Source organism: Neoarius graeffei, chromosome 4 (assembly GCF_027579695.1).
Source record: "Neoarius graeffei isolate fNeoGra1 chromosome 4, fNeoGra1.pri, whole genome shotgun sequence".
NCBI lineage: Eukaryota > Metazoa > Chordata > Actinopteri > Siluriformes > Ariidae > Neoarius > Neoarius graeffei.
Genome location: NC_083572.1, coordinates 85,977,056 through 86,003,203, shown reverse-complemented (window position 1 = coordinate 86,003,203; position 26,148 = coordinate 85,977,056). Strand labels below are relative to the sequence as shown.

The window sequence follows — 26,148 nt, the reverse complement described above, 5'->3', positions numbered from 1 at the left end:
TGATGCACAGCAAATGTTCTCTGAGCTTCATGAATTGTTTTTTGGTGTGTCTCGACCTCGTAAGTGGCCAAAAACATTGCGAAAAATTTTAATGCATCTCTGTTATACAACCCCGAGTCCAAAAAATTTGGGAGAAAGTACAAATTGTAAATAAAAATGGAATGCAATAATTTACAAATCTCAAAAACTGATATTGTATTCACAATAGAACATAGACAACATATCAAATGTCGAAAGTGAGACATTTTGAAATTTCATGCCAAATATTGGCTCATTTGAAATTTCATGACCGCAACACATCTCAAAAAAGTTGGGACAGGGGCAATAAGAGGCTGGAAAAGTTAAAGGTACAAAAAAGGAACAGTTGGAGGACCAAATTGCAACTCATTAGGTCAATTGGCAATAGGTCATTAACATGACTGGGTATAAAAAGAGCATCTTGGAGTGGCAGCGGCTCTCAGAAGTAAAGATGGGAAGAGGATCACCAATCTCCCTAATTCTGCGCCGACAAATAGTGGAGCAATATCAGAAAGGAGTTCGACAGTGTAAAATTGCAGAGAGTTTGAACATATCATCTACAGTGCATAATATCATCAAAAGATTCAGAGAATCTGGAAGAATCTCTGTGCGTAAGGGTCAAGGCCGGAAAACCATACTGGGTGCCCGTGATCTTTGGGCCCTTAGACGGCACTGCATCACATACAGGCATGCTTCTGGATTGGAAATCACAAAATGGGCTCAGGAATATTTTCAGAGAACATTATCTGTGAACACAATTCACCGTGCCATCCGCTGTTGCCAGCTAAAACTCTATAGTTCAAAGAAGAAGCGGTATCTAAACACGATCCAGAAGCGCAGACGTCTTCTCTGGGCCAAGGCTCATTTAAAATGGACTGTGGCAAAGTGGAAAACTGTTCTGTGGTCAGATGAATCAAAATTTGAAGTTCTTTATGGAAATCAGGGACGCCGTGTCATTCGGACTAAAGAGGAGAATGATGACCCAAGTTGTTATCAGCACTCAGTTCAGAAGCCTGCATCTCTGATGGTATGGGGTTGCATTAGTGCGTGTGGCATGGGCAGCTTACACATCTGGAAAGACACCATCAATGCTGAAAGGTATATCCAGGTTCTAGAGCAACATATGCTCCCATCCAGACGACGTCTCTTTCAGGGAAGACCTTGCATTTTCCAACACGACAATGCCAAACCACATACTGCATCAATTACAGCATCATGGCTGCGTAGAAGAAGGGTCCGGGTACTGAACTGGCCAGCCTGCAGTCCAGATCTTTCACCCATAGAAAACATTTGGCGCATCATAAAATGGAAGATACGACAAAAAAGACCTAAGACAGTTGAACAACTAGAATCCTACATTAGACAAGAATGGGTTAACATTCCTATCCCTAAACTCGAGCAACTTGTCTCCTCAGTCCCCAGACGTTTACAGACTGTTGTAAAGAGAAAAGGGGATGTCTCACAGTGGGAAACATGGCCTTGTCCCAACTTTTTTGAGATGTGTTGTTGTCATGAAATTTAAAATCACCTAATTTTTCTCTTTAAATGATACATTTTCTCAGTTTAAACATTTGATATGTCATCTATGTTCTATTCTGAATAAAATATGGAATTTTGAAACTTCCACATCATTGCATTCCGTTTTTATTTACAATTTGTACTTTGTCCCAACTTCTTTGGAATCAGGGTTGTAATAATAGAGTGTCAACATCCTTGTACAGCTTTAGTAATTTCCAGATGGCATTTACATGCTTGCCTGATTATAGCTTTTATGAAGACTTTCAGACTTTCTCTATGTTTATTTTTTTTCTTTTTTTAAAAATGCAAAATGTCAGAATGCTCTACCTTCTGGATTATTCCTGCTATTTCCAGTGAGAGAGATTTTAGAAAACAATGGGCCTCATGTAAGAACCACTCGTACTAACAGATTCATTCTTAAGTGTCTTGTACCAGTCATTTCAGAAAACTTGCCGCATTCAGAAACCTTCTCATATTGAGAACGTTCATCTCATCTCATCTCATCTCATCTCATTATCTCTAGCCGCTTTATCCTTCTACAGGGTCGCAGGCAAGCTGGAGCCTATCCCAGCTGACTATGTGCGAGAGGCAGGGTACACCCTGGACAAGTCGCCAGGTCATCGCAGAGCTGACACATAGACACAGACAACCATTCACACTCACATTCACACCTACGGTCAATTTAGAGCCACCAATTAGCCTAACCTGCATGTCTTTGGACTGTGGGGGAAACCAGAGCACCCGGAGGAAACCCACGCAGACATGGGAAGAACATGCAAACTCCGCACAGAAAGGCCCTCGCTGGCTGCTGGGCTCAAACCTAGAACCTTCTTGCTGTGAGGCGACAGTGCTAACCACTACACCACTGTGCCGCCCTGAGTGTATTATATTTTGCTGAATTATTTGAATAACCCTCAGATCATTTATGCAAACAATTTTTCTTCCAAGCACTTCACGTACTGCTGCGTCTCAAAAAATTTTAATATTTCGATGCATGCACTGAAATTTGGTGGCGATGTTTTCATCAACAAACTAAGCAGCGAATACTCACCGATGGGTTTGGGAAGACTTCCTGAAGCTCAAGGAAGCATCACCAGCTCATTTTCATCGATAACCCATCGCAAAGCATCGCGAGCTGTAGTGTGACCGTAGCCTTAACACTGGACAGTATGCGGGTTACATGTTATTGTCAATGTTACCATGACAACATGGAGTGCTTGAATCTGGTCAGCGTATTCTGCTTTGTAATAATCTTTTTTTTCTAGCCTATTTAGATTAGATTAGATTAGATTAGATTAGATTAGATTAGATTAGATTAGATTAGATTAGATTAGATTAGATTAGATTCACTTTATTGATCCCACATCGGGGAAATTCATGTGTTACAGTAGCAAGAAAATGTCATACAGATAACAAATAAAAACTGAAATAAAAATTAGACAAACGAAAGATTAAATACAGAGGGCTATTTGCATTATCTACCTTGAAAAGTATAGAAATATTGTCTTACTGAGAGGCTCAGAAAAAAAAATTGCATATAGGCGGCACGGTGGTGTAGTGGTTAGCGCTGTCGCCTCACAGCAAGAAGGTCCGGGTTCGAGCCCCGTGGCCGGCGAGGGCCTTTCTGTGTGGAGTTTGCATGTTCTGTCCGCGTGGGTTTCCTCCGGGTGCTCCGGTTTCCCCCACAGTCCAAAGACATGCAGGTTAGGTTAACTGGTGACTCTAAATTGACCGTAGGTGTGAATGTGAGTGTGAATGGTTGTCTGTGTCTATGTGTCAGCCCTGTAATGACCTGGCGACTTGTCCAGGGTGTACCCCGCCTTTCGCCCGTAGTCAGCTGGGATAGGCTCCAGCTTGCCTGCGACCCTGTAGAACAGGATAAAGTGGCTACAGATAATGAGATGAGATGAAGTACTTCTGCACTTTAACTTAAGTAAAAACTTGACTGTACAACTTTCACTTCTATCGGAGTAACATTTGACCAGTGGGATCTGTACTTTGACGTAAGTAATGAAGTTGGGTACTTTGTCCACCTCTGTCCCCATGTCTGTGTTGGTATTCTGTTTTCCCCCCACCGTCCAAAAACAGGCAGTCAGGTTAACTTCTTCTTCTTCTTCTTCACCCCACAGCCAGCAAGGGCCGTAGAGGCACCACTGATGACATTTTAGTCCATCATTGGTGTGTCTAGGTGATTTAAACTTGGTGGAGCCCATCCCTTTCTAAGCTTGATCAATGGACAATTTAGAGTAGCCAGTTAGCCTAAGTGCATGTCTTTGGACTGTGGGGGAACCTGGAGCAGGCTGCGATCGGCCACTGGGCTCAAACCTTTTTGCTGTGAGGCAACGGTGTTAACCATTACACCATCACATGGCCCGATTAGGTTAACTGGCTACTCTAAATTGTCCATCGGTGTGAATGCGTGTGAATGGTTGGGTGGGAACTGCTCTACATCCTTGACATCCACCCTGGGTAGCTCTCCTGAGCTAGCTAATAAATCTGCAGTAAACAGTTAACTATGGCTGACAGACAAGAAGAAGAAGAAGAAGAAGAAGAAGAAGAAGAAGAAGCGGAAGAAGAACTCAACCCTGTAATCTGTTAGACAGCAATTTCTATCATCAGCATCAAAACACCAACTGTGGGAATATGGTTTGGAAGAGTGGTGCTCATGGCTCCAGTACAGTTCAGAAATCTTTATCTTCTCTTTTGGTGGATCAACAACTTACTAAGATACTTTATGTTGAAACTTTCCAGAAAAAGCAGGACGTTTCAGACAAATATTCTTCCTGTGTAATGATTTAATCGTCATCAGAACATGATGTTCTTTCTATAGAGTTCCAAAGTTTCAGGGGTATAGATGAACTCTTTTTCCTTCAAGTTCTCATGAAATGGCTCAACAGCTATGATTTGAATTTGTATGCTGATGTAATTCCTTTTGAAACAGGTGTGTTGAAATGCTGACTCAGTTACACAACAGCATTCAAGATACACCAACCGTCCAGTAAATCTAAACAAGGCTTGACAGCAGCCAAGTGAATTATGTAAATATGGAGAACAGAGAAGAGTTTAACATGAACAGGGTTTTTTTTATTTTTTAAATGTAGGGATTTCTCACCACTGCTTTAACCCACATCTGTTGAATTATCAAGGATGATATCGTAGACAACGAGATGCCATGTGTTTTTGGAGCTATGCCGTATATGTTGTTGCCAGGATTGAATGCCAGCAACTAACTAAACTCCAACCACTTTTATTCTTTAACCAAGGGATTCTTAGAAAAGGAATAGTGTGTAGGAAAATACAGCCAAAAGCACATCACTTTAAAAATAAAACCAAAACCTAATTAATGGAACAATGTATTTCCACTTCAGTGTAAATTCTGCCCTTAATTTAAATACGCTGACCCATGAATTAGTTGTTCCAGTGTACTTATGAACTATGTTTACTGCTGTCTTCTACAGGGTGTCCCAAAAATCTCCATAAGGGAAATTAACATGTTTTTTAAATTGAAAATGTCTTCCAAAATTTTTCATACTTAATTTGTACGCATTTTTTTCAGATAGCCTTTAAGAATGCCTTTGACAAAATAAGAACATGTTGAAATCATTCTCATGGCTACAGCACAAAGATCTTTTAAAGGAATGCATTCAAAGTGCAGGGCGGCACGCAGTGGCGGTTCTAGACCAAAATTACTAGGGGGGCCGAGGTGGGGCCAGTGTTTTTTCAGGGGGGCACATATGGACAAAACATGGCAATATTTAAGCGTTCAAAATGTTCAGTTTAGTTTATTTAAAACCAAAACAAAATACATTGAGCATAAATACAATGAGATAAACATTCTGTCTCAATAGCCTAAACATAAAATAAATTGTGCTCAATAAATCTTAAAACCATGTTTCTCTTTTTTGTAAAATAAGATTTCTATTTTTGCATACAATGAACCTTTTCTTCAGATGTGGCTGCACTGGAGTGTCGTCCAAGCACTTGCTGATATCTGGAGAAAGATGAATACAGTAAATATGAGAGTGCTACTGAGAACAACATTTATTTATCATTATTCATTTATTAATTTATTATTATATCTATTATTTATATTTTATATGTATTAATTATTATTCAGACTTCACACTTTCAGGGTAGGCTATATGAATTGTAGGCCAACACTGCTCACACACATGCATTTGTTCAACATCACAAACCTGATGGTGCTGTACTTGATATGCATGGTGAATCTGGTTGTCCCAATGACTCGTTGGGTTGTCCCTCATTCTGTCCCTCAATCTGATCCTGAATGTCTTCATCCTCACTCTCAGATTGCCTTTCAGATGCCTCACTTTCCACCTCTCCAACCACCACCTCTGGCTCTCTCTCCACCTCTGGCTCTCTCTCCACCTCTGGCTCTCTCTCCTCTTTCATAATCTTCATCTTCCTTACTCTCTCTATGTTGCTTTTTGCTAATAGGACATAATGTCCTTCTTGCTCCTTTTCATGATGATAGCCTACAGTAGGTCTATACTAAAAAGTAAACGGAGAGGAATGTAGCCTCTACATATCACAAGGCCATCCGAGTTTTACAAGAAGGTAAACACTGTCGGTTATTTTACCCATTTCCCAAAAATATTAAGTTAGGCTACTTATTGCTGTGCAACGCACTTTTAAGAAAGCGCAATAAAACAGATTTATTATTGTAGTGAACAACAACAGTAAAACACGGATATGTGCAAACACTGATGTTACAAAATTGAATAATTTTCCTTACCTTCGCCTCTTTGCAGTAGCCTAGTTCTTGCAGGGCTGCAGCTGCTGTTATCTCTCACGTCCGAAGTTTACAATTCGCGCTGCTGCTGGTCTTTCTGCTGCAGGTAACAGTGTGCGTGTAGCGCTTTAAGGAGTCCGTGTAGAACACTCTGTCATGTCAGTTCCGATCTTCGAGCCAGCGCACGTCGAAATTAATAAAGCTTATTATCTGTTCAGCACAGGGGCCACAACAGGGGCCAGGAGCAATTTTACAGGGGCACTGGCCCCCCCTGGCCCCCGTTTAAAACCGCCTATGGCGGCACGGTGGTGTAGTGGTTAGCGCTGTCACCTCATAGCAAGAAGGTCCTGGGTTCGAGCCCCGGGGCTGGCGAGGGCCTTTCTGTGCGGAGTTTGCATGTTCTCCCCGTGTCCGCGTGGGTTTCCTCCGGGTGCTCCGGTTTCCCCCACAGTCCAAAGACATGCAGGTTAGGTTAACTGGTGACTCTAAATTGACCGTAGGTGTGAGTGTGAATGGTTGTCTGTGTCTATGTGTCAGCCCTGTGATGACCTGGTGACTTGTCCAGGGTGTACCCCGCCTTTCGCCCGTAGTCAGCTGGGATAGGCTCCAGCTTGCCTGCGACCCTGTAGAAGGATAAAGCGGCTAGAGATAATGAGAATGAGATTCAAAGTGCAATTACAGGCAGAACACCAGATGTAACACGAGTTCATTATAAGTGGGAGAGATGACTCTGTGTGTATTTACAAAGAAATGGCAATCATGTAGAGGATGTTTTATAAATACGGTTATGAGTTACTGCTCTATTTAACTAGTCCATTATTTGTGAAGGCATTTTTGCATTACAGAACTTATTTACATGTGCATACACTCTAAAAAAATGCTATGTTGTTTTTTTCAACCCAAATGCTGGGTTGAGGATGTTTGAATATTTTTTTGGGGAGGGGGAGTTATTATAACTCATTCCACAGGGTGACTTCTGGGACACCCTGTAGAGTAACATCCACCCCAGGGGGTGGGACATACTGTGTATGTTTGAGAGAGCATTTAACTGTAAAAACACAAGAGAAGTACAGGATGACTCATTAAAATTTTATTGTTTTCCTGGAAGTGACAATCACAAATTTATAAAAAAAAAAGTCTAAAAAAATATTTCCGGTCCCCCCCCCCCCCCAGATATACTGTACTATCTTATTAGTGTCCATAATACTAATAATACAGGCATAAATAAATAAATAACAGTACTAATAATACAGGTACAAAAAGCTCTGAAACATCAGTTTTGATTTGATTAGAAAACTTTTTTTTTAACTTCATCTCTCTCATGGCTGTTTACTGTTTTGTATCATCAATATGATTTTTAAAAGTAAAAAATTTCATTCCATTATTTCTGAAGACATATTTGCATTACAGAACCTATTTACATATTCATACACGAAAAAAAACATCTGTGTTGTTTTTTTTCAACCCAAACAGTGGGTTGAGATTGTTTGAATATGTTTTTTTTTTTTGGGGTGGGGGTGGGTGGGGGGGGGGGGGGGGGGGGTTGCAGTTTAATTCCAACTCATTCTGGTTTGTTTTCTGAAACCCAGCTGCTGGGACAGTTCCCCTCCCCTCCTCCACCAGATGTGACCGCAATCTACCTCGCAGCTGGGTCAATTTAACAAAGCTGTTTCATTATTTGAACTATGTAACAAGTTAAAAAAATTATATATAATAAATCATTTTAAAAAAGGTCCTTTCAGCCATTCTCTGCAGCAGTTTTCAACATACTCTGGAAAATGGGCCGATTTCAGAGTAAAATAAAGGTTTATATCTGCATTTATCCTTTGTTTATCAAGCACAGATTGCATTATATGACATGCCATTTAGCAAATGCTCTTATCCAGAGCGACATACAGTGAGAAATGTCCTTCGTGAAATGATTGATATTGATAACTATTATTGCAGCTTGCTAGCTAATTATGTTAAGAGCTTATGTTAGATAATTAACCATTGTCAGTAAGCCAATGTTTGTTCAATAATAATAATAGTTTAGCTTTGAACATGCCTAAGTTAAACTTGCTAAACACTCATCCTGATGCACAGTCTATTTTTAAAGTGTCATGTGACTCCAAATCAATATACTGTGTGTTTGATTCACAGGTTACACGATCTATCTATCTATCTATCTATCTATCTATCCTGTCTGTCTGTCTGTCTGTCTGTCTGTCAGGCTTAGGTAAATCTCTGTAATCTACACTCATTCATCTCAACATTCATGAGTCTCATTAGCCCTGGGCACATTTTTAATATAAATATCCATCTATCTATCAATCTGTCTCTGTCTGTCTGTTAGGCTTATGTCATTCTCTGTAATCTACACTCATTCATCTTATTAGCCTTGGGCACATTTTTAATAGAAATATCTATCTATCTATCTATCTATCTATCTATCTATCTATCTATCTATCTATCTATCTATCTATCTATCTATCTATCTATCTGTTTCTCCATCTGTCTGTCTGTCTGTCTGTCTGTCTGTCTGTCCGTTAGGCTTAGGTAATTCTCTGTAATCTACACTCATTTGTCTCATTAGCCTTGGGCACATATTTTTAATAGAAATATCTATCTATCTATCTATCTATCTATCTATCTATCTATCTATCTATCTATCTATATTTCTATATGTCTGTCTGTCTGTCTGTCTGTCTGTCTGTCTGTCTGTCTGTCTGTCTGTCAGGCTTAGGAAATTCTCTGTAATCTACACTCATTTGTCTCATTAGCCTTGGGCACATTTTTAATGGAAATATCTATCTATCTATCTATCTATCTATCTATCTATCTATCTATCTATCTATCTATCTATCTGTTTCTCCATCTGTCTGTCTGTCTGTCTGTCTGTCTGTCTGTCTGTCTGTCAGGCTTAGGTAATTCTCTGTAATCTACACTCAGTCTCATTAGCCTTGGATACATTTTTAATAGAAATATCTATCTATCTATCTATCTATCTATCTATCTATCTATCTATCTATCTATCTATCTATCTATCTATCTATCTATCTATCCAAATGTGAAGGACTCCATCTCCCATGATCCTGTGGGTGCCTGATGTCTCTCTTGCCTGCAGTGTTTTTCCGATGATGTGATGTGATGTGATGAACTGGGAGGTTCTGAAAAACAGGGCGTTTAAATTTCTCGTCCATTCATTTGCAGAGAGAGAGAGAGAGAGAGAGAGAGCGGTAACTCACCCCACCACACCAGCTCCAGCCCGGGTGGGTGGAGGCCGCTTATACACGCCTTAAACCTCCAAAAGCAGGAAAACAGCAGCTGGATTGTTTTTTGTTTTTCTCCCTGTGTGTGAAAAAGCCATCCTAAACTGCACATCAGGTTGGGTTGGGGAGGGTGTGTGTGTGTGAGAGAGAGAGAGAGAGAGAGAGAGGAGTGTGTGCCTTTTTTCAACTTTGTCCTCAGAAACTAGCTCATAAAATTCACTCTGACTTTATCTGAGAGAAGGAAAGTGCAGTGAAGTAACGGGAAGACTCTGCACGGAGCTAAAGGTCTGATGGAGCGCTTGTAACTGTGTCCAGGTTCAGGGTTTGAAGGAAATGTCGAAGCTGTTCCGGGCTGTGATTTTGGGTCCTCCAGGCTCGGGGAAAGGCACCATCTCGGAGCGCGTGGCGAGCAGTTTCGGCCTGAAACATCTGTCCAGCGGTGACTTCCTGCGCGAGAACATCGCGGCCAGAACGGGTGCGTGCTCCCCCCCTCCCCCACCTCCACACACCCACCCACCCACACCTCCATATCACTAAACTACAGTATCCTGTGGGTGCGTGTAAAAGCGCACGCGACCGTGGAAATAAAAAAAAATATATTCGGTCAGTCGTGCGCATGCGCCAAATTAAATTTCACCTCCAGACATTTACAAGCAAGGCAAGGCAAGTTTATTTATATAGCACATTTCATACACAATGGCAGATCAATGTGCTTTACAGAAGTAAAAACAAAAACAGTAAACAATAGAGAAATAAAATTAAATAAAATAATTTACATAAAATAATTTTTTTTATTCTAAAACAATTAATTAAAAGAATTAAAAGAAATTAAAAGAAAATAATAAGAATTAAACAATAGTAAAAATAAAATAATAAAATGAAGTAGTAGTTCAAATAAGATGAGAAAGAAAGAAGAAAAAAATAGGATAAAGTTAAAGTAAATTTAAAACATGCAGAGAAGCAGTTCAGAAGAACTTTGTCTGCTGTATATAGCACCAAAATAGAATGCCGTTACCATAGTTACTGTCCAAGGGGTAATATTTTACACTAGTAACACTAGTGGCCAAAGTTTTCACCAGAACCCCTGTGCACGAGCTCCAGCGACCACAAATCTCTCACTGGGGTTAAAGGAACATTCCAAACCTTCTAGCAAATAACCTATAATTCATATAAATATACTGAACATGGGTCAGCATGGTGGTGTAGTGGCTAGTGCTGCTGCTTCACAGCAAGAAGGTCCGGGTTCGAGCCCTGTGGCCGGCGAGGGCCTTTCTGTGCGGAGTTTGCATGTTCTCCCCGTGTCCGCGTGGGTTTCCTCCGGGTGCTCCGGTTTCCCCCACAGTCCAAAGACATGCAGGTTAGGTTAACTGGTGACTCTAAATTGACCGTAGGTGTGAATGTGAGTGTGAATGGTTGTCTGTGTCTATGTGTCAGCCCTGTGATGACCTGGCGACTTGTCCAGGGTGTACCCCGCCTTTCGCCCGTAGTCAGCTGGGATAGGCTCCAGCTTGCCTGTGACCCTGTAGAACAGGATAAAGCAGCTGGAGATAATGAGATGAGATACTCAGCATGCATCAGTTTCAAGCCATCCATTGAAATGAAATGCACACTTGTATCAAATATGTACTTCTTCTGCTTCTTCTTTTGGCTGCTCCCAATTAGGGGTCGCCACAGCGGATCTTTCATCTCCATTGCTCCCTGTCTTCCACATCCGTCTCTACCACTTTCATGTCCTGTCTCACCACATCCATGTATCTCCTTTTTGGCCTTCCTCGTTTTCATTTGCCTGGCAGCTCCATCCTCAACATTCTTCTTCCAACATGCTCTGCATCTCTTCTCAGGATGTGCCCATACCATCTCAGTCTCATCTCTCTTAGCTTAATTCCCAAGCTCTCCACATGTGCTGTCCCTCTGATGTGCTCGTTCCTTATCCTGTCCAACCTTGTCACTCCCATCCTCAACTCCACCACCTCCAACTTTGCCTCCTGTCTCTTCGTTAAGGGTACGGTCTCCAATCCATACATCACAGCTGGTCTCACTACTGTCTTATACATCTTACCTTTCACTTTTGCTGGGACTTTCCTATCACAAATGACTCCTGAAATCCTTCTCCAACTGCTCCACCCTGCCTGCACTCTCTTTCTCACCTCACTATCGCAGCCCCTATTTTCCCCAGTTGACCCCAGGTACTTGAATTCACCAACTTTCTTTACATCTACTCCTTGCATCTTCACTACACTCTCATCCCCATTCTCATTGATGCATATGTATTCTGTTTTGCTACTGCTCACCTTCATTCCTCTTCATTCCAATGCATACCTCCATCTCTCCAAACCCAACTCAACCTCCTTTCTACTTTTCCTTCTACTTGTATCAAATATGTACAGTGGTGCTTGAAAGTTTGTGAACCCTTTAGAATTTTCTATATGTCTGCATAAATATGGCCTAAAACATAATCAGATTTTCACACAAGTCCTAAAAGTAGATAAATAGAACCTAGTTAAACAAATGAGACAAAAATATTATACTTGGTCATTTATTTATTGAGGAAAATGATCCAATAGTACATATCTGTGAGTGGCAAAAGTATGTGAACCTTTGCTTTCAGTATCTGGTGTGACCCCCTTGTGCAGCAATAACTGCAACTAAACGTTTCCGGTAACTGTTGATCAGTCCTGCACACCAGCTTGGAGGAATTTTAGCCCATTCCTCCGTACAGAACAGCTTCAACTCTGGGATGTTGGTGGGTTTCCTCACATGAACTGCTCGCTTCAGGTCCTTCCACAACATTTCAATTGGATGAAGGTCAGGACTTTGACTTGGCCATTCCAAAACATTAACTTTATTCTTCTTTAACCATTCTTTGGTAGAACTACTTGTGTGCTTAGTGTCGTTGTCTTGCTGCATGACCCACCTTCTCTTGAGATTGAGTTCATGGACAGATGTCCTGACATTTTCCTTTAGAATTCGCTGGTATAATTCAGAATTCATTGTTCCATCAATGATGGCAAGCTGTCCTGGTCCAGATGCAGCAAAACAGGCCCAAACCATGATACTACCACCACCATGTTTCACAGATGGGATAAGGTTCTTATGCTGGAATGCAGTGTTTTCCTTTCTCCAAACATAACGCTTCTCATTTAAACCAAAAAGTTCTATTTTGGTCTCCTCCATCCACAAAACATTTTTCCAATAGCCTTCTGCCTTGTCCACATGATCTTTAGCAAACTGCAGATGAGCAGCAATGTTCTTTTTGGAGAGCAGTGGCTTTCTCCTTGCAACCCTACCATGGACACCATTGTTGTTCAGCGTTCTCCTGACGGTGGACTCCTGAACATTAACATTAGCCAATGTGAGAGAGGCCTTCAGTTGCTTAGAAGTTACCCTGGGGTCCTTTGTGACCTCGCCGACTATTACACGCCTTGCTCTTGGAGTGATCTTTGTTGGTTGACCACTCCTAGGGAGGGTAACAATGGTCTTGAATTTCCTCCATTTGTACACAATCTGTGGAGTCCAAACTCTTTAGAGATGGTTTTGTAACCTTTTCCAGCCTGATGAGCATCAACAATGCTTTTTCTGAGGTCCTCAGAAATCTCCTTTGTTCGTGCCATGATACACTTCCACAAACATGTGTTGTGAAGATGAGACTTTGATAGATCCCTGTTCTTTAAATAAAACAGGGTGCCCACTCACACCTGATTGTCATCCCATTGATTGAAAACACCTGACTCTAATTTCACCTTCAAATTAACTGCTAATCCTAGAGGTTCACATACTTTTGCCACTCACAGATATGTAATATTGGATTGTTTTGCTCAATAAAAAAATGACCAAGTATAATATTTTTATCTCATTTGTTTAACTGGGTTCTCTTTATCTACTTTTAGGACATGTGTGAAAATCTGATGATGTTTTAGGTCATATTTATGCAGAAATATAGAAAATTCTAAAGGGTTCACAAACTTTCAAGCATGACTGTACATAATGTACCAGATTCTCTGAATCTTTTGATGATATTATGCACTGTAGATGATGATATGTTCAAACTCTTTGCAATTTTACACTGTCGAACTCCTTTCTGACATTGCTCCACTATTTGTCGGTGCAGAATTAGGGGGATTGGTGATCCTCTTCCCATCTTTACTTCTGAGAGCCGCTGCCACTCCAAGATGCTCTTTTATACCCAGTCATGTTAATGACCTATTGCCAATTGACCTAATGCGTTGCAATTTGGTCCTCCAGCTGTTCCTTTTTTGTACCTTTAACTTTTCCAGCCTCTTATTGCCCCTGTCCCAACTTTTTTGAGATGTGTTGCGGTCATGAAATTTCAAATGAGCTAATATTTGGCATGAAATTTCAAAATGTCTCACTTTCGACATTTGATATGTTGTCTATGTTCTATTGTGAATACAATATCAGCTTTTGAGATTTGTAAATTATTGCATTCTGTTTTTATTTACAATTTGTACTTTGTCCCAACTTTTTTGGAATCGGGGTTGTAATCTCAGAACCTGCTAAACATTCATGAGACTGAAATGGGATAAGTGTTTTGGATCAGTGCCTTTTTTTTGTTGCACAAGAAATTTCTCATCCTGAGCATAAAGGTCTCTGCTTACTCAATCTTACTAGCCTTTGGTTTAGACATAGACATAAACAACCTTTGTCATTCAGTATGCAACAAATGCACATAGAATGAAATTTCGTTGCAAGTGGCTCAACATAGAATAAAAATTAAAAGTATATTAAAATATGTAGCAGCAAAAATATTATAAAGTGCAATAGTGTAAAGTGACCTGTGGAAGATGGTGGTGTCATGGTTAGCACTGTCACCTCAGTAAGAAGGTTCTAGGTTCGAGCCCAGCGGCCGATGAGGGCCTTTCTGTGTGGAGTTTGCATGTTCTCCCCATGTCTGTGTGGGTTTCCTCCGGGTGCTCCGGTATCCCCCAAAGACATGCAGGTTAGGCTAATTGGTGGCTCTAAATTGACTGTAGGTGTGAATGTGAGTGTGAATGATTAATTGTTTGTCTCTCTGTGTCATCTCTGTGATGACCTGGTGACTTGTCCAGGGTGTACCCTGCCTCTTGCTCATAGTTAGCTGGGATAGGCTCCAGCTTGCCTGCGACCCTGTAGGACAGGATAAGCGACCACAGATAGTGGATGGATGGATGGACCTGTGGAAGAAGTGAGTGTGACAAAGTCTCCAGAAGAACTGTGGCTGGTTCTGTGAATGCTCAGTAAGACTGACAGCTCATTTCCTTATAAAACTGCACTCACTGTACCTGAGACTAATTTTTAAGCGAACAGTCATCAATTTTTAAGAAAACAGTTTAGTTTTCGCTTCTAATGTGATCATCTGTGACTTAGTTTCTATTTGTCTGCATCATGGAATCATATCATAAAAATCACACACTACAGTACAGTGCAAAAGTCTTAGGGACGTGCAAAGAAATGCCGTAGAGCAAAGATACCTGGAAAAAAAAGTTAATGATATGTTTCTACATTTAAAAATACTATAAAGAGCAGGAAACAGTTATAAATGGAACAAAGTCAATATTTGGTCTGATCACTGTTTGCTTAAAAGTTAGTCTCAGGTCCAGTGAGTGCAGTTTTATGCGGAAATGAGCTGTAGGTTTTACTGAGCATCTTACAGAACCAGCCACAGTTCTTCTGGACACTTTGACTCTCACACTCGCTTCTTCATTTTGCACCAAAACCCAGCAGCCTTCATTATGTTTTCTTTGTGTGTGAAAAGTCTCTCTTTTACGTATGCTTACATATGCTGCTTTTTTACTGACATACAAATACTTTTCTGTAACATTTTCATTTTGTGCTGGAAAATGAACATTTGGAAATCTAAAAGGTTGTTGTACTGACTCTATAAAAATCCATAACAAAGTTTCTTAAAAAAATAGAGTGCCTAAGAATTTTGCACAGTACCGTATATGAATCCATATGTTAAAGTACAAAATACAGCACAAGGCATTACTCATATAGGCCTCGTTCTCAGAAAAAATTCATCCCATAATAATAAATAAATAATTTCACAGTGCAGTAGTTTTTTTTTTTAATTCTTACTTGTAAAACTACACAAGATATGATAAAAAATAAGTGTATTAAGTGGCTGAAAGAACTCATTCGGAAAACTGACTTCCGATCCGGAATGGTTTTTTGGGTTTGGATGGACGGCCGGTCAGTCAGACACTCTACTCAATAGACCATTGTAGATCCTGGGCTTCATGCACATGGGTGGGAATGGGAAGGATGGGGGGGATGGTCTCATCTCATCTCATCTCATCTCATCATCTGTAGCCGCTTTATCCTGTTCTACAGGGTCGCAGGCAAGCTGGAGCCTATCCCAGCTGACTACGGGCGAAAGGCGGGGTACACCCTGGACAAGTCGCCAGGTCATCACAGGGCTGACACATAGACACAGACAACCATTCACACTCACATTCACACCTACGGTCAATTTAGAGTCACCAGTTAACTTAACCTGCATGTCTTTGGACTGTGGGGGAAACCGGCGCACCCGGAGGAAACCCACGTGGACACGGGGAGAACATGCAAACTCCACACAGAAAGGCCCTCGCCGGCCACGGGGCTCGAACCCGGACCTTCTTGCTGTGAGGCGACAGTGCTAACCACTACACCACCGTGTGGGGGGATGGTATCAAGGAATAAAAAAAATATATTATATATATGTAAAACCTACTTCTTAGAGACCAACCTTGGAAAACAATGGATTAATCTTACCTAACGCACCTTTAAAAAAAAAGCCATTCAAAACAAAACAAAACAAAACAAAATCACAGTGGTATATATCTATTTACAAATAGTTTAAACAGTCAAGACCACTTATATTATTCTACAACCAAAATTTTCTGTAGGTGTCTCAAAATTGTATCTTCAGTTCAAGTTCATACATTGTCTGAGAGAGTTGTCATCTAAAACTCATGCCATCACTGGTACTGAGAGACAAAAGTACCTTGCAGTTTCTATGGAATTTTTTAATCATTCATTTATTCATCTTCAGTAACCACTCTTGCTTGGTAGGGGTCGCACTAGATCTAATCCATGGGCACAAGGCAGGAATATAGAATAGAATGCCTTTATTGTCACTGCACAAATGTACAACGGAATTTAGCTCGTCATAGGAGAGCAAAGCTGCTGCGTACTTGCGCGTCGCCACTCTTGGGCACTTCAGCCCGAGGCCGTCCCATGGTAACGTAACTGCATGTCTTTGAACTGTGGGGAAAACCGGAGCACCCGGAGGAAACCCACACAGAGAACATGCAAACTCCACACAGAAAGGCCCCCGTCGGCCGCTGGGCTCAAACCCAGAACCTTCTTGCTGTGAGGCGACAGTGCTAACCACTACACCACCATGCCACCACCCTGGATGGGACTCCAGTTCATCACAGGGCACCATGCATACACATTCACACACTTATTTACAACTAGAAGCAATTTTAGCATAGTCAATCCACTGACTGGCATATTTTTGGGAGGCTGGAGGAAACTGGAGAACCGCACAAACCTACACAGACAGGTGGAGAACATGCACAGAAACGCCACACAGACAGTAACATGAGCCCAAGATTAACAACCAGGGACCTTGGATCTGTAAGGCAGCAATGCTCTGTAAATTTGATATCACTTTATTTTGCATTAGTTACAAAAGGTTGTGGTTGGAACAAGCATTTGCGTAATCTCCTTTGCATATCAAAACCACACTGAATTTGTATATAGACACAAGCTTGATTTTACTTGTAACTAGTCATGAACAACTACTCAGCATCAAGTACATCAACAACTATGTCAGACTACTAAACACATTTCCAGAGAAGTTGGGATATTTTCCAAAAGGCAGTAAAAACAAAAATCTGTGATTTGTTAATTCACATGAACTTTTATTTAACTGGTAAAAGTACAAATAAAAGATTTTCAATAGTTTTACTGACCAACTTAATTGTATTTTGTAAATATAAATGAAGTGAGAATTTCATGCATGCAATGCACAAAAGAATTTGGGACAGAGACAAAATAAGACTGAATGATTTATAGGATATTCAAGGAACACCATTTGGAAAGACTCCACAATAAGCAGGTTAATTGATAACATGATTGGATATAAAAGGAGCATGCACCCAAGGCTCAGTCTTTGCAAGCAAGGATGGGTTGTGGCTCACTCTTTTGTGCCAAAATTTGTGAGAAAATTGTTAGTCAATTCAAAAAGAACATTTCTCAAGGCAAGATTTTAGATCTTTCAAAATCTACAATACATAATATTGTGAAAAGATTCAGGGAGTTCAGAGACACCTCACGGCAGAAAGGGCAAGGTTGGGAACCACTGTTGAATGTGCGTGACCTTCGAGCTGAGAAACCGTCATGCTAATGTGACAATTATAGCCACATGGGCTCAGGAGTACTTCACAAAACCATTGTCACTTAACACAGTCTGTTGCTGCATCCAGAAATGCAACCTGAAACTGTATTACACAAGGAGGAAGCCATTCGGCAATTCGATGCAGAAACGCTGCCAATTTCTCTGGGCCTGAACTCATCTCAGATGGACCAAAAGACAGTGGAAACGTGTGCTATGGTCAGATGAGTCTATGTTTCAGCTTGTTTTGGGGAAAACTGGACATTGAGTTCTCAGTGCCAAAGGTGAACATGACTGTCCAGTTTATTATCAGAGAAAGGTGCAAAAGCTAGCATTTGTGATGGTATGAGGGGGCATCAGTGCCCATGGCCTGAGTGAGTTGCATGTGTGTGAAGGTACTATTGATATATTGGGATTTTAGAGAGATGGATTCATCAAGGAAATGTCTCTTCCCTGGAAGTCCATGCTTATTTGAGCAGGACAATCCCAGGCCTCATTCTACACAGGCTACAATAATAATAATAATAATAATAATAATAATAATAATAATAATAATATATTTAAGCATTCCACACAGTCTCAATGCTTTACAATGAATTAAAAACAATAAACAATTTACATAATACAAATCCTGTCAGTACATTCAGTAAGAAACTATAAAATAAATTTAATCTACATATACGCTCCAGAGCACGTTTCTATACATTATAAGCGCTAAGGAAAAGAAATGCCTTTAATGATTTAAAAGTTACAAATGAATTTGAGTTCCTAATAGAAAGCAGCAGAGAGTTCCAAAGTTTTGGTCCATATCCTGAAAATGCTCTTTCTCTATATGTTTTAGTGCTAGCTTTAGGAATTGATAACAGGTTGAGGCTAGCTGACCTCAACGAGCAAGAAGGTCTGTAATTATTTAGGAGCTCACATAAATAGTCAGGGGCTTGATTGTGAGTTGCCTTATACACCAAGCAAAGTACCTTAAAGTCTATTCTAGATCTAATCGGGAGCCAATGCAGCTGATGGAGAATAGGTGTTATGCTATCACTCTTTTTCACTCCTTTAACTAGCCTAGCAGCAGTGTTCTGGACTCGGTGGAGCTTAGATATCTCTATATCAGGAAGTCCTACGAGTAGACTATTGCAAGAATCTAACTTTATTGTTATAAAAGCATGGACAAGCTTTTCACAAGTCTCTTGGTCGAGATACTTTCGTATTTGGCCAGTGTTCCTGATGGAGAGAGGAAAGCAGACTTGCAGATGTTGTTGACGTGTTTAGTCATCAAGAGGTTTGAGTCAAAAGTCACACCAAGATCACGTGTATCCAATTTGGGTAAGATGTTAAACCCATCGATACTAATACTGGGAACATTAGCAGGGCTTGAGAAACATGAAAAGAGATGGATGACTTCAGTCTTATCCGGATTGCAGACCAGGCCGTTTGATGTACACCAGACGAGAATATCCTTTATACATAGTTCAAGATTGAACAGGATGACAGGGCAATCTTCATGTGAGTCAATTGTGACATAAAGCTGGGTATCGTCGGCGTACATCATGGCATTCAGACCATGAGCTAAGCTAATACAACTGCGTGGCTTCATAAACACACAGTGTGTGCGCTTGACTGGCCTGCTGCCAGTCCAGATCTGTCTCCTATTGAGGATGTATGGCGTATCATGAAGAGGAGAGTCAGATAACAGCAACCACGGACTGTTGAGCAGCTGAAGTCTTGTATCAAGCAAGAATGGACAATAATTCCAATTGCAAAACTGCAACAGTTAGTATCCTCAGACCCTATATGATTAAAAAGTGTTATTTAATGGAAAGGTGATGTAATACAATGGTAATAATGCCTCTGTCCCAACTTGTTTTGAGTGCGTTGCGGTGCGGGTATTAAATTCTAACTTTGTTTATTTACAAAATACAATTAAGTTGGTCAGTAAAACTATTAAAAATCTTTTCTTTGTACTTTTTTTCAGTAAAGTAAAGGTTCACATGAATTAACAAATCACAGATTTTTGTTTTTATTGCATTTTAGAAAATATCCCAACTTTTCTAGAAATGGGGTTTGTAAAGAAAACAAGGAAAAAATTAATGTATAATAATCACCAATAAGAAATATAAGTTGATATGAATGGGATGATGCACACTGTTTTTGTTGCTGTTGTTGTTTTTGCTAAATCAGCTGGATTTGACGTCTCATCTCATCTCATTATCTGTAGCCGCTTTATCCTGTTCTACAGGGTCGCAGGCAAGCTGGAGCCTATCCCAGCTGACTACGGGCGAAAGGCGGGGTACACCCTGGACAAGTCGCCAGGTCATCACAGGGCTGACACATAGACACAGACAACCATTCACACTCACATTCACACCTACAGTCAATTTAGAGTCACCAGTTAACCTAACCTGCATGTCTTTGGACTGTGGGGGAAACCGGAGCACCCGGAGGAAACCCACGCGGACACGGGGAGAACATGCAAACTCCACACAGAAAGGCCCTCACCGGCCACGGGGCTCGAACCCGGACCTTCTTGCTGTGAGGCGACAGCACTAACCACTGCACCACCGTGCCGCCTGGATTTGACGTATCATCATTAATTCAAATGGCTGTGCTGATGTTTTCATGTCTATAATACTATTTTGAATATTTATGGAATATTTAAAAATGTAAAAAAAAAAATGTTTCCAAGAATAAAGAATATTTAACGGTCAAACACTACGAGAAGAAATTCATACTACTGGCCACTGTTGTTAATCTAATGTGTCCTTTCAGAGGCTGGAATTTTGGCTAAAACATACATCGAGAAAGGTGCTTTGGTGCCAGACCATGTGATGACCCGCTTGATGCTTCCCCGGGTAGAGGAGATGACCCGGCACAGCTGGCTGCTGGATGGTACAGTAGAAAAAATAATTCTTTTAGAGCTGTATGTTTTTCACCACTTCTTATAGCTTCCAAACAGGATTTTGGATGAACGTTAAAATTATGTTATTCACAATTAGTGTTTTTGTTCGTATCATTTGTCTTTGGATCAGGCTTTGTGGTCTTACTATTCAGTTTTTATCCCCCGCCGGCTGAAAGGCCCGAAGGGGGATTATGTCATGGTGATGTCTGTCCGTCCATCCCGGGAAAGGTACTCACATTCTGAAATCAACTCCTCTCACAATTTTGGGAAGAATTTCACGAAACTTGACAAGAGGCATTGTTATATGTCGCTAATATGCATATTGTAATTTGGTTAAATTCTGTCATATTTTACCAGAGTTACAGCTCTTGATTAACAAAATTATAATTTGACAATTTCATGAGAGTGTGTTTTCCTTCTGAAATCACCTCCTCTCACAATTGTTGGAGGAATTTCACCAAACATGGCAAAAGGCATTGTTATATGTCGGTAGTACACATATTGTTATTTTGTTAAATTTGGTCGCATTTTACCAGAGTTGTGGCCCTTGATTAACAACCTTGTACTTTCACAATTTCATGAAGGTGTGCTCGCCTTCTGACATCAACTCCTCTCACAATTTTTGGATGAATTTCGCGAAGCTTGGCAAAAGGCCTTGTTATATGATGGCAATACGCATATTGCGATTTAATTTCGTTTGTGAAAATTGTACTAGAGTTTTGACCCTTGATTAAATAACTTGTACTTTCACAATTTCATGAGGGTGTACGTTCTTCTGAAATCAACTCCTCTCACAATTTGTGGAGGAATTTCACCAAACTTGGCAAAAGATTTGTTAAATGACCATTATACGCATATTCAAATTTCGTTTAATTTGGGCTAATTTTCCCAGAGTTATGCCCTTGATTATTAACAAACTTGTACTTTGGCAATTTCATCAAGGTGTGCTTGCTTTCTGAAATCAACTTCCCTCACAATTTTTATCCCCCGCTGGCCAAAAGGCCCGAAGGGGGATTATGTCGTGGCGATGTCCGTCCGTCCGTTCATCCGTCCCGGGAAGGGTACTCACCTTCTGAAATCAACTCCTCTCACAATTTTTGGAGGAATTTCATGAAACTTGACAGGATTCTTTGTTATATGTTGGTAATACGCATATTGCAATTTCGTTCAATTCAGTTGCATTTTACCAGAGTTATGGCTTAGTTGCCAGCGGGGGATACTGTGCTCTCAGAGCACTCTTGTCTAAGATCTTGAAAGTATGTTAAGACTACCATTATTATACAGTACATTCATCCATCTATCTATTATCTATACCACTTTTTTGTCAGGGACACTGGGGCCAATCCCAGCTGACTTCAGGCGAGGTACAACCAATCTATCACAGTGCTAACACAGAGACAAACAATCATTCACACGCGAGACATTATGGGTACATCCACACGACAACGGCAACGAGATGTTATTTAAAAATATATCGCGTCCAAATGGGCAACGATCAGTAAAATATCAGGTCCATATGGCAACGCAACGCTTGCTGAAAACGATGCAATACACATGCCACACCTCTAGGGGCGCTGTAAGACGGTCCCTTCGGAGACACCAGAACAATAGAAGAAGTAAGGACGCATGCGCATAAACTATTATGCGCGAGACTTCATATTAGCCACAAAGTCAGAAAAATCTGTTAGTAAAATTACATTATAATGACCAAATACAATGAAAAGTATTTTTCCAGTCTCACCTGTGAAAGGTAATCCCATATGATCTCGTTTGGACGGTAAACCTGTTAGTACAGTTAAACGCAGCACATGAATGAGGCATCTTTATTCTCCGCTTTGACCTATCCAATATGGCGGCGAGGATGACGTATGATTCTACGTGGAAGGCGGCGTCTTTAATGGTCCGGAATAAATTGAATGCTACACGTTGATGGATTAATTTGTTGTTCTACGCCCTTTTTGAGGAATGTATTGTAGGCATGTGATCTCGTTTGGAAGGTAAACCTGTTAGTACAGTTAAACGCAGCACATGAATGAGGCATCTTTATTCTCCGCTTTGACCTATCCAATATGGCGGCGAGGATGACGTATGATTCTACGCGGAAGGCGGCGTCTTTAATGGTCCGGAATAAATTGAATGCTACACGTTGATGGATTAATTTGTTGTTCTACGCCCTTTTTGAGGAATGTATTGTAGGCATGTGATCTCGTTTGGAAGGTAAACCTGTTAGTACAGTTAAACGCAGCACATGAATGAGGCATCTTTATTCTCCGCTTTGACCTATCCAATATGGCGGCGAGGATGACATATGATTCTACGCGGAAGGCAGCGTCTTTAATGGTCCGGAATAAATTGAATGCTACACGTTGATGGATTAATTTGTTGTTCTACGCCCTTTTTGAGGAATGTATTGTAGGACTTAAACCAACATCTGAAGAGGTGAGATCGCTCCTTTTTTCCCTATTTGTGCTGGTGGGATTGACTCTGCCCTAGGTGCTATTTTCTCTCTCTCTCTCTCTCTCTCTCTCTCTCTCTCTCTCTCACTTTGCACCATTACACAATAAATATTCACAGTGAAAATATTTTGTCAGCGCGTTTCATGAACCAAGTTATAGGATTTGTTGACAACTCGCATCGAGTTCGTTACACTTCTACCCGGCATGAAGCACTCACAGTCATGTGGTTGTGACGTCATCGTAAACAAATCCGTTCTACTCATCCAGACGACTTCGCAACGGCAACGTTGCCAGATCTTTCCACTCTGGAACCCGTTCTCAAAAAGATTGCGTTTTGGGCACCCAAAACGCCGGTGCCGTGTGGACACCAGGCCTAAACGATAAGCAATTGTATCGGAGTCACCTGAATCCGTTGCCGTGTGGACAGGGCCTTAGAGTAGCCAGTTAGCCTAATCCACATGTCTTCGGACTGTGGGAGGAAACCCATACAGGTACAGGGAGAACATGCAAACTCTACACAGAAAGGCCCCAGTCGGCTGCAAGGTTCAAACCAAGAACGTTCTTGCTGTGAGGTGTCAGTGCTAACCACTGCACCACCATTCATACAGTATATTTTATCCTAAATTAGAACATCAGGTATTTTCTGTTGTACCTTCTTGAATTACATATTGGCACATGTTTAATTAACTGTAATATAGGTGAGCAATATGAAGCAATATAAATATTAAACGAAAGTTAGTGTTATTAGTAAGCTTCAATTCAGCAGAATAAATAATACTCCAGATTAGACTGAAAGGGCTTTTTGTTAATTTTTCCTGGAATAAGTAAAAAACTACGCTGTCCTCTACATCTAAGAATTTGTTCACATGCACAGTTGTTTTTTCCCATGTATTTATCCTTGATTTGGCAATTTAGCATGGTAATTTACAAGGTTTCTATTTTCAGCGGCAGGATGACAGTGTGGCAATGTTTGAACATGCCTGGAGAAGCAGTTTGCGAGGTCAAATTGAGTATGACTTGTTTCAGCATTTCCCATTATGGTAGAATGTTGCCTCAAGACAACTGGAAAAACGACTGCAACAACTTGGAAAAAACCTCCTCCAAATTTAAAATACTGATAAAGAATATTGGTGATGTTTAAATCTTCTTTTTTAAGTAAAAACAAACAAACTTTTTTACTCAGTGGTATAATATTGCAAACCACTGAGCCATATACATAGAGCAGGTGCAATTTGGCCAGGACTAAAAAAGGACTAGGGTGGAGATTATTAAATAAATATTTTGTGCGTGTGGAAACACTTACAAAATCCAAACATTATTAAACCCACTCTGTTATTTTTAAGTGTTTTGAGATATTTGACAAAACTCCCAGTGTGCTTGAGTTTGCCAAGGCTTGCTACTGCATAGCACCGACCAGCATAACCATAACAGTTTTTATCCCACAGATATTACTATCAGGATACACTTTCCTGGGCATCATGGGTATCGCCAATCATGTCACTGCTTGCATAAGTTAGTCAGTAACTGATATTTATACATGTTTATACAAATTGCTTTATTTTCTCAATACATTTTATTTGTGCTTTGTACTGTAAAGCATAATACAAACACAACTAATGCAGAGATTGACTTAACTCGGTACTGTGAAGTCTGAACACATACAGTTGTGGTCAGAAGTTTACATACAGTGACATGAATGTCATCTTGGATATGAATGTCTGCAATATTTGGGCTTTCAGTAATTTCTCTGAATTGTTCTTTTTCTGTGGCAGAATGATTGCACAGCATGCATCTTTAATTAAAAACACAAACTAGAATTCAGTGCACAATTTTCTTTGGGTTTTTTGAAATCAACACAGGGTCAAAAGTATACATACAGGGTCAAAAATTTACATACAGCACCCCTAATATTTGGGTAAAATGTCTCTTCGCAAGATTCACCTTGACCAAGCATTTTTTGTTTACCATAAACAAGCTTCTGGCAGAATTCTGGTTGGATATTTCACAACTCTTCATGGTAGAATTGGTAGAGTTACATTTTTCTTTTTTTCTTGGCATGGATTCAACTTGTAAGCATGGTCCATGTATTTTCAATAGGGTTGAAGTCAGGACTTGTTTTAAGCTTAATGTTAGCCTGCTTTATCCTCCACAACCAGCTCTGATGCGTGTTCGAGTTCATTGTCCTGTTGTAACTCCCAAGTCATGTTCAAGTTTCCAATGGTTTGAGGTTATGCTGAAGAATTCTCATCTGACCATACAGCTTTCCTCCAGAAGGCTTTTTCTTTGTCCATGTGGTCAGTTGCAAACTTTAGTTAAGCTTGAAGGTGTTAATTTTGGAGCAGGGGGTTATTTCTTGGATCGCAGCCTCTTAGTCCAGGGTGATGTAAAACTCACTGAACTGTAGACAGTGATCCATCAGCTTCCAGTTCATGGCAGGGCTGTGCCATGGTGGGTCCCAGGTTGTTCCTGACCATCCAAACCAATTTCCTTTCAGCTGATGGTGACAGTTTGGGTTTTCTTGAAGCAAAGTGGCTTGGCAAAGTGACTACACTGCCCTGTAACTTACATACAATTGTTTGAACTGATCTTGGAATTTGCAGTTGTTTAAAAATGGCTCCAAGAGACATTTCAGAGTTGTATACATCTGCGATCCTCTTTCTCAGATCTGCACTGAGCTCCTTGGACTTTCCCATTTTACTGTGTGTTGGTCAATCCAATGAGTGCTGTAAACAAACCCTTTTTATGAAGGCACAGAGAAGCTACCAGCTGTAGTCAATCATACTAACAGGAAGTTCAGAGGCCTTGGCCTTGGCAAGATAAGAGGCATTTTGGAAGTCTCAGCACCTCTGAATTAATAACCTAAGTGAGTG

At 40.6% G+C, this 26,148-nt stretch overlaps 1 protein-coding gene across 2 annotated transcripts in view; it reads left to right on the top strand.

Moving 5' to 3' along the window:
• The first annotated feature begins 9,492 nt into the window (after positions 1-9,492).
• Positions 9,493-26,148, top strand: part of ak4 (adenylate kinase 4) — a 39,860-nt gene continuing 23,204 nt past the window's right edge. The window contains exons 1-3 of one of the 2 annotated variants that reach the window (XM_060919924.1): positions 9,493-9,655; positions 9,856-10,015; positions 20,693-20,812. In XM_060919924.1, the coding sequence (XP_060775907.1) occupies positions 9,874-10,015; positions 20,693-20,812 (262 nt within the window). In that variant the 5' untranslated portion in view covers positions 9,493-9,655; positions 9,856-9,873. The other variant, XM_060919923.1, reaches the window with a different exon arrangement.